This window comes from Malus domestica, chromosome 01 (assembly GCF_042453785.1).
Source record: "Malus domestica chromosome 01, GDT2T_hap1".
Lineage (NCBI taxonomy): Eukaryota > Viridiplantae > Streptophyta > Magnoliopsida > Rosales > Rosaceae > Malus > Malus domestica.
The window spans coordinates 29,963,116-29,973,164 of record NC_091661.1 but is presented as its reverse complement, the minus strand read 5'-3'; the positions used below and the strand labels follow the sequence as shown (position 1 = coordinate 29,973,164).

The following is a 10,049-nucleotide window of genomic DNA, read 5'->3' as shown; positions in this document are numbered from 1 at the left end:
TCTCTTTTACCTTTATTATATAGAGTAATGTTAGAGAAACTGAATTTGTAGATAAAATTTTAAAAATTAAGAAACATGGAAGTTGACGATTGATTTATTACTTAAACGTTGATAAACGTATTTATTTTTATTAATGACACATTATTTAGTTTGCAAACTTAATCTCTAAATTTATCTCCATAGTATTATATAAGGTCGAAGGAAGGAGGTTGACTAACCCTACCCTATTGTGAATTGAAGTACTGGAATTTTAGCACGTGCAATCATCAATCCAGAGACCAAAACATGATGGTGAGTTCTATGTTAAATTGTTCTTGTTATTTTATTATGTGGCTAAGCAAAATCTCTCGTCTTAGTAAATAATACTGTGATTCACCTAACACTTTGCGATTCTATACTTCTATGCGTGTGTTGAAGAATACCAAAAAATTGTGTGATCCTCCGTTTGTTATTAAAACTGTTTTCTTCACCAAATGTACTTAAATCAATGGAAGTTGTATTTTTATTTTCCGGTAACATGGAAGAAAAAGAGAAGAAACACTAAGCAACAACTAGTCTAACTTTGTCAATTTCAATCGTCGAAAAAAAGAGAGTTTAAACTAAACAAGAAGACGGCTTTGGAAGCTCTTGAAAATCGTATTAGTCATACGATAAAAGAGTAAAAAAGAGGAGGAGATTTGAAGAGTGACTCAAATCACTCACAAACTAAATACAAAAGTTAATTATAAAATCTGTCTTTAATTACAAAAGTGAACCAAAAACCCAAGATTTCAAGATTACTTGATCAATGTAAAGAATAAATTGGTAAATTTAACGACTGGACTGTCGGAAACTAATGACTAGAATTGAAAGCTCGAGAATATGAAAATTGGTTGATGTTTATTCCTTGACCGAAACTTCAACATAAATACACGTAGAAATAATAAAAATAGCTAAACCATGCAACAATTAATCCCATGATTAATAAACGAGATACCTCCTAATTATCTGTAGACAATCTGAATTGACTACTTATTTGCAGATAATTAAACATTAATAGATAGTTAATTAAACTAATTCCTGACATGAACATGCGTCGAAGAATTATGCCAGAATTCTCACACACACTAAATTCTTGGGATTACGTGGGCTTGCAATGGATTCTTCATTACCACAGTAAACTCCTGCTTCTCTGACAGGTCAACGTCATCTCCCTCCACAGCCCTCCACTGAAACTTCCAAACCAAATTCGCCACAAAGTACTCCAGATGAAGCACCGCCAACCCCGCCCCAGGACAGGACCTCCTCCCCACCCCAAACGGCATCATCTTAATCTCCCTGCTTCCCGTCAAATCGAACCCTTCTTCTCCGCCGCTGCTGCCCAAGAACCTCTCCGGCTTGAAAGCCATGGGGTCCTCCCACACTTGCGCGTTCCACCCTATATCCGCCACCATGACATTGACTGTCCCGTTTTTGGGCACCAGGTGTCCTCCCAAAACCACGTCATGCGTCACCGAGTGCGGAAACAAAACGTGCCCCGGTGGGTGGCGCCTCAGCCCCTCCAAGATCACGGCTTTCAGATACGGCAGCTTGTGCAGGACCTCCTCTCGCACCTCCTCCTTCGTTTCTCCCATAACCCGTTTAATCTCTGAAAACAGCTTCTCCTGAACTTGCGGATACTTTACTATGTTAGCCATGACCCACTGCAGCGCGGTGGAAGTAGTGTCGGTGCCGGCGTTGAGAAACTCCGAGCAGAGGTTGACCATTTCGTCCTCCGAAAGCTTCCGCTTCTCTTTGCCGTCGGGAAGCTCGAGGTCCAGCAGCGTATCGGTATACGACAACACCGATTCATCGTCTTTGTCGTCGTTTTTCCTGCCCTGCTTTGCCTTGTTTTGTCGTGCTCGAATCAGAGGGACGAGCACTTCTCGTTGTTCCTCGAGGATTTTGAAGAATTCCCGCCACCGATTTTTTAGGAAAATCTTCGTCAATTTCGGCTTGAAATTGAGGATGTTGAACCGCCGGAAACTCAAATGTTGTTGGCGCTGCACCCGCTCGATTTCTTTGATTTGCTCTTCGTTCAATTTGTCGCCGAAGCACATTAGAACGAGGAGGCAGAACAGGGCGTATTGGAAGTGGTCGACCACCCTAACACTACCGACGACGCCACCTTCGGAGTGGGATTGAGACATGGTTTTGAGGCGGTTGACGAGGATGTCAAGAACCCATTTGCGGGCGTTGCCGTAGGATTTGACGCGGGAAGGGTGGAGGATTTCGGAGGTGAGGTTGCGGCGGAGGAGGCGCCACGTAGTGCCGTATCCGGCGGAGGCGATTGTGTGCTGGTTACTGGTAGTGTACTTGTTGGTGACCAAGGCCCCAGGTCGGTCAGCGAATACGGCGCCGTTCTGGATGAAGGCCTGGTGGGCGAGGGAGCGGTCGGCGATGAAGACGGTGGAGCGGGAGCCGATGGAGAAGGAGATGATGGGCCCGTATTGGACCTGGAGTTTGCGGATGATAAGCTCGATCTCCAAGAAGGGTTTCAGGATCCACAAGAAGCCGCCGATGATGGGGATGGAGCGGGGACCGGGAGGGAGCTTGGGTTTGGAGACGGAAGTGGGTAGGAATAGAGAAAGAAGGGGTTTGAGGAGGAAGGAGACGCAGAGGGCAATGAGGATAAGGAACCAGGTTTCCATGGTGAACTGTAAGCAATCAGACAATAAATTATTAATTTTCCACAACTATATAAAGAGATGAAGAAATCCTGGTGAGCAAGAAAAGAGATGAAAATAGCGTGGTGACGAAGAAAATACCGACGAATTATTGATTTGCTGACGAACACTGTACTGATGCGGAGATCATCAAAGCTGTTGGATAATTATCTATTGGAAAATGATCCGGATCTCTTTTTTCTAATTCATCAAGTTCAGGATCCGAATCGTTAAAATTTGATCCAACAGCTATAAATAAGAACTCACTTTAAAAGTTATAATAAATTCCTGTTGAATTAAGTTTTAACAATCTAAATCTTTAAACTTAATGAATTAAGAGGAACGAACAGAATCCCTTTTGTGATCCATTAGTTTTATTTTCTGCTAATATTCTCAATGTGTCAGAAAACATAGTCCTTAGTGTTTGACCTAATTTTTAGGAGAATCCGAACTCAACCACATATATGTTACCACGTGAAAAAGGTAATTCGCATGCAATGTTTTGTTTACGTACGGATGTAATGTCTTTGGTACTATTTTACGTTAACACGCACGGGCCTCTCACTCATCAAACATGTTCTGTTTCTTTCATGAAATACGTGAACAGATTGACAACTTCAGCCGAAAATAAGTCACATTCAAATAAAACGTTATTGTGCTTCGTGAATTCACTGAAAATTAACATTGTGATTAGGTGACAGTTCATCTCAAGTTGTTATATACAATGGGGTGAATTGCTAATTTAATTCTGAATTATCGTCTAAGTAAAAATTAGGTCCCTAAACTAATTTTTTAGAAAAATCAGTCATTGAATTATAAAAATCTGTCAATCATATCTCTAATATTAGATTCGAATCTACTATATTCAATTTTCTGTCAATTTTAAGTTACGTTACTTGCATATGATGCATATTAGAGGGTAGATTGGTAAATTTCACAAAGAATTGTATGTGGAGTTAACTTTGAAGGGTAAATTAGACATTAGATTATGAAATGGTAAGGGCTTATAGGTGAGAAAATGACGGTATTACATTTTAAAATGTGTCAAGTGACTTAAGTTGACGAAACATTGGATAAAATACCTTTGAATATAATAATAGAGATGAAATTAGCAATTTGTAATGAATTTAGGGACTTCTTTTGCCGAAAAAAATAATTCAAGAACCTAATTTTTACGGAGGAGATAGTTCAAGGTAGGGGTGGCGAAACAGGTAGAGAACTCGTGGGTCAGGGTGGGTAATCAAGGTTCGGGCCGGGTATGCGGCGGGTCCAAATTTTTTAGAGAGTAAATGAGGCGGGGCGGAACGGGGCGGGACGGGAAGGTGATATATCCAGGATGGGGCAATTCCAAATCTTCAGACCCACGGGGCCCGAGACCGACCCTTTTCTATTATACAATGGTTGGGCATTGCTGGGGGATTAGAAACCCACCAATTTGGATGAATGAATGGGCTCATTCCTATAATACAATGAAAACTTCTAGAGCCTATTTCAAACAAACTTGGCAATTTCCCTTCGGCCCTCTCGCTTCGTCATTTTGAAACCTTCTAGAGCCTTCTCCCTTCTTCGATTCCAAACTGAAACCCACCAAGTTCCTCCATCTCTCATTTCTCTATCTCTGCAAATCCATAAACCATTCAACATACCTAAACTTCTTCATATCCCTCCATTTTTGCTCGCATGCTCTCAGTCTCTCCCTTGATTTTATCGAAATTTCACTCGAACGGAGTTGAGATATATACTCCCGAATCTTGTAATAATCCTCACACAAGGGGCCTTCGATCACAATTTGTTGAGTGCCCGAACAATGCACACTTCATGAACCTGAATTAGAGATGGAACATAGTCTCAGTTGACGTCAAGATTGATAAAACTATAAACTAATTTAGCAGACTTCTACTTACGACCAATTCAGTCGATACGACTTTTGAAGGCCTCATGTCGAGTATCAAACTAGCAGCGCCTTCATCAAGTTTTCCATCCTTATATCACCACCAACCTGAGGCAGCTGGTGAAATGTTAATATGATGAAGCATAATGGTATATACAAATCTCTGTTCAAAGAGCTGACAACAGTTCGACATTTGTCGTGTCCAATGAGTTATTCCGTGGGTTATCAATACCTATGAGTTTCAAATGGGATGATGAAGGCATTACAATTGTCCGAGACCTAATAAACAGTAAAATCACATCTAAAGGTTTTGCAACATTTTCGTTAATTAATACGCAAAATAATTCGATGTTGTTGCAAATTATATCTCATCTTTCTACTACTTTTTTCGACAAACTAATGTGTTATAGAGTATAAGATACTAGCTTTTTAATCTTTAAATTTTTATTTTTATATTTTTAACTAAAAATTTCACAGTTAAAATATCGAAAATATTACAATACTGAAATATCATTAAAAATCCCTTCAACCTCATTATGAACATCTGATAAATTAACGGGTTCTTCTCCACTCGTTGCTTTGCCTAACCTTCTATTTTCGAATTGTAATCCATTGATTGAATTCAATCGAGTGAAGCCAAAAGTAAATACAAAAGTAAATAAAATTGTCAACTGAAGCTATGTTATGGTACTCAAGATCCATAACATAGCTCCAGTTGACAATTTTATTTGTCATCATGTTCTTCTATTGGTAGACATGCACTAACTCACATTCAGTTATACGTGTCATAAGTTGTCTGCACTGATGTTTCCAAGGGAATGAAATTGGTATCAGTTGTAATTAACCACTAAAGCGGAATTCATCTCCGCACAATCTTTATATACTATTGTCAACTGGAAGTTTTAGTCCAAAATTTAGCCCCCAAACATCAGCATCGATCGCTTGCCCCTTGCCCAAGTTGACAAAAAACCTTCCAAGGCAATCACCGATGTTATCTCAAAAAACTCCTCATCTATCTATATTTCTAGGAGCATCGATCCGAAAACCGTAAACATTAAGCCTCACCCTCCCTGCAGTGGAGTGGGTGGATCCCAAGCCAAAGACACTTGCATCTTAAGAACATTAGAGCACACACAATGAGAGGCGTCATACCATTCCTCCGCAGCCTTGCGCTCGCGAAGTTGGCTTCAAAGAGTTGCTTATTCCTCCATTTCCATATATATGAACAGTTGAAAACAAAAACACTACTCCATCCAATTTATTCAGACCCGCAATTAACTTGGATTTCAAATTAACCATCAGCTAAGCTGTAACACCAAGATTAAATGAGACTTGTACCTATGTAGGCTTCTCATCAATTCTCAAATACTCTTTGCTGTTGGGCGGTCTCTAAATAAACAGTAAAAGAAGAGGAAGAGATTTGAGAAGTGACTAGCAAGGAGCAATGACAGCTCACCCAAGTCACTCACCAAATACAGAAGGGAGGATTCTCGCAAGATCATTTCGGAAATCTTTAAATCACATCCGTTCATCGTAAATCGTATAATTAATTTTTATCAGGATATGTTTATATTCAATTATAAAATCTGCGTTGGATCACATAAGCAAACTAAAAACCCAAATATTCGAGATTAGATAATCAATGAAGATCATACGAGTTTAACAGCTAAACATGCGTCGAAGAATTAAAACAGAATTCTCGCACACATCAACTTCTTGGGATTAAGTTGGCTTGCAATGGATTCTTCATCACCATAGTAAACTCCTGCTTCTCAGACAGGTCCACGTCATCTCCGTCCATAGCTCTCCACTCGAATTTCCACACCAAATTCGCCACAAAGTACTCCAGGTGAAGCACCGCCAATCCAGACCCAGGACAGGACCTCCTCCCTGCCCCAAACGGCATCATCTTAATCTCCCTACTCCCCATCAAATCGAACCCTTCTTCTTCTCCGCCGCTGCCCAAGAACCTCTCCGGCTTGAACGCCATGGGGTCCTCCCACACTTGCGGGTCCCACCCTATATCCGCCACCATGAAATTAACACTCCCCGTCTTGGGCACCAGGTGTCCGCCCAAAACCACGTCATGGGTCACCGCGTGCGGCAGCACAAAGTGCCCCGGCGGGTGGCGCCTCAGCCCCTCCAAGATCACGGCTTTCAGATACAGCAGCTTATGCAGGACCTCCTCCCGCACCTCCTCCTCCGTTTCCCCCATAACCCCTTTAATCTCCGCAAACAGCTTCTCCTGAACTTGTGGGTACTTGACTACGTTGGCCATGATCCACTGCAGTGCGGTGGAAGTCGTGTCGGTGCCGGCGTTCAGAAACTCTGAGCAGAGGCTGACCATTTCTCCCTCCGAAAGCTTCCGCTTTTCGTTGCCGTCGGGAAGCTCGAGGTCCAGCAGCGTATCAGTGTACGACAACACAAATTCATCGTCTTTGTCATCGTTTTTGCTGCCCTGTTTTGCCCTGTTTTGTCGTGCTCGAATCAGAGGGACGAGCACTTCTCGTTGTTCCTCGAGGATTTTGAAGAATTGCCGCCACCGATTTTTTAAGAGAATCTTGGTCAATTTCGGCTTGAAATTGAGGATGTTGAACCGCCCGAAACTCAAAAGTTGTTGGCGCTGAACGCGCTCGATTTCTTTGATTTGCTCTTCGTTCAATTTGTCACCGAAGCACATCAGAACCAGGAGGCAGAACATGGCGTATTGGAAGTGGTCGACCACCCTGACACCACCGCCGCCGCCGCATTCGGACTGGGATTGAGACTCGGTTTTGAGGCGGTTGACTAGGATGTCGAGAACCCATTTGCGGGCGTTGCCGTATGATTTGACGCGGGAAGGGTGGAGGATTTCGGAAGTGAGGTTGCGGCGGAGGAGGCGCCAAGTGGGGCCGTATCGGGCGGAGCTGATGTTGTGCTGGTTGCTGCTGACGTACTCGTTGGTGGCCAAGGCCCGGGGGCGGTCGGCGAACACGGCACCGTTCTGGATTAAGGCTTGGTGGGCGAGGGAGCGGTCGCCGATGAAGACGGCGGAGCGGGAGCCGAAGCGGAGGGAGATGATGGGCCCGTGTTTGGCCTGTAGTTTGCGGATGATAGGCTCGAGCTCCGAGAAGGATTTGAGGAGGAATAACAAGGTGCTGATGATGGGGATGTAGCGGGGCCCAGGAGGGGGCTTGGGTTTGGAGATGGAAGTGGGTAGGAATAGAGAAAGAAGGGCTTTGAGGAGGAAGGAGACGCAGAGGGCGGTGAGGATAAGGAACCAGGTTTCCATAGTGAATCGTCAGCAATCAGACGATGGGCAAATGCCTTTGCTTAATAAATTATTATTTTCTATATTTTATAGAGAGTTGGATAATGTAGGGTGGGAAAGGATAATCTTCAGATTCCTTCTAACTAAGCAAAAAATATAAACACTTAAAATTTGATATAACGATTAAAAATAAAAAAAAATATTAAAAATTATAATAATTTTAATCGTAAGATTAAATTTTAAAGATTTAGATTTTATGCCTGGTTGGCTCAGATGGAAGGATCCCTTTCTGTCCTCGTGGAGCAAGAAAACTCATACTTCGATTTTTCAGAAATTTTGGAGTGATGTAATTGCTGACGAACGTTGACATTGACTTCGAAATCTAGTCATGGGCCGGGCAATCACATATTGTTTTGTTAAAGAGTAACGCTATAGAAATTAAATTTATCAAATAAAATTTTGAAAACAAAAACATAGAAGTTGTTAATTAGTTTATTATTTAAGCGTTGATAAACGTACTCATTTATATTTGTGACACATCATTTAGGGGTGTAGTCAATTTGGATTTCAGAGAATTTTAATGAATTTTTTTTAGTGATAGATTTCAAAGGATTTTAATAGACTTTATAATTCTCTATGGATTTTAGAAGATTTATATGGATTTTCATTATGATTTTTGTGGATTTGTATAGATTTCTTCCATAGATTTATTATGACACACCCCAATCCTAGAATCAAGACGTGCTGGCCGTCACGTGAGCGTGACGTAGCCAAAAGTGCGACACGGAAACAAAAGATATGAGAAATATGAAGGAATTTAAACCAACCACTAGCAGTAATAACCAACTAGCATACTAGAGTGAGGTTACAAAGTAAAACACACAATTTCAGAGCGTAGATACTAGGTGCAGTCAAGTAGGACTATAATTAAAAGTACAACACCCGCAGGTGAGTCCTACATGCAGGACGTCTATCAGAACGCCGAAAAGGACCTCGTGAGCCACCAACTGCTAACTAGAACCTGGAGGGGCGCAAAACAAAGTTGAGTGGGTCAGTAAAACCAAAGATTTTCCAAAACATTTCATTTAAAACATTTCTAACCCCTCTCTGTAAAACCTGTATACTTTCCCAAAAAATAACATAGTAGCATAATATTTACTCAAATTGCTCAAAGCATCAAGTTTATCAAAATCCAGTAATTATGCCAAGCAATAATGTCAATGATTAAAAATATGGATGCATCAATATGACAGGTGATATAATGAAATAACCGGAGACCCTACAATGGTCTTGTACGGCTAATTCTATAGCTCAGTATTCCCCCTAGCCGGAGTCACCACAGTGACCTATACGGCCCTACTCTGCACGTCACTCGGAACTACGTAAGGTAGTCTGTACGATGGAAAGGTGTAAGAATATGCTCTAGTGCTTCTCTCATCAATCATCGGCACGCATAAACTAAGGTTACCCACTAGTCGGAATCACCTCTAGCGATCTATACGACTAGCATGTCGGAACCCTCACATGGTATGTATGACATTCACCTACTTGGATCCAAGGCGAGCGTGCGGTGCAGTGAATAATATAAGCACTAACACCAAGGGTGCAAGTTATGAGCTTTCAATGCAATTCACATAAAATAAATCGTATGAATAATGTAACACTCACCTGTGCGTCCACAACATCAATTCATATATATATATATATATGCATCAATTATCAATTCAAATATCTCATAATATGCATGCATGGCATTTTAAAACGTATTTTCATATAAATTCATTTTATGGGAAAAAAATCAATAGTATATAGGTAATACGAAAACAAAAACTGCCCACTCACTGGTAAGTCGATTGGTCGTAACCCCCGTGACGTCCTTGGATGCGCTCGTCCTCGGGATAGGTGTCACCTATATGCAAAACAACTATAGAAACGTTAATTAAAACACATAATCAACAATTCGAAATAACTTCTCATACGGTGCTCAATTTGGGTATGTGAATATACCACATCGACCTACTCGACGTCATAGACGTCGACAAATTTTTAGAAAAATTTTTGGGTTTTCCACGCAGCCCCACGCGCCGTGGGTGGCACGGACCTACGCGCCCCCACGCGCGCTTCTTCTTCCTCGCGTCGCCAGCACAGTGTCGCCGGCGCCGGAAACCTGCAACTCGACCTTTCTCACTCGTTTCTTCACCATTTTTCATGAAATTTTCACCTA

General features: G+C 41.7%; 2 protein-coding genes across 2 annotated transcripts; both read right to left on the bottom strand.

The window, feature by feature from the left end:
• Nucleotides 1-860: 860 nt before the first annotated feature.
• On the bottom strand, nucleotides 861-3,087 carry LOC103442844 (cytochrome P450 89A2-like). Its single transcript, XM_008381646.4, has 2 exons — nucleotides 2,787-3,087; nucleotides 861-2,675 (listed from the first exon to the last, which is right to left on the bottom strand). Exon 2 carries the CDS (start codon nucleotides 2,667-2,669, stop codon nucleotides 1,107-1,109), a length of 1,563 nt encoding a protein of 520 aa, XP_008379868.1. The 5' UTR covers nucleotides 2,670-2,675; nucleotides 2,787-3,087; the 3' UTR covers nucleotides 861-1,106.
• A 3,034-nt stretch (nucleotides 3,088-6,121) lies between these two features.
• Nucleotides 6,122-8,075, bottom strand: LOC103442855 (cytochrome P450 89A2-like). The gene has a single exon (XM_008381655.4). It carries the CDS (start codon nucleotides 7,844-7,846, stop codon nucleotides 6,284-6,286), a length of 1,563 nt encoding a protein of 520 aa, XP_008379877.1. The 5' UTR covers nucleotides 7,847-8,075; the 3' UTR covers nucleotides 6,122-6,283.
• Between the last annotated feature and the right edge of the window lie 1,974 nt (nucleotides 8,076-10,049).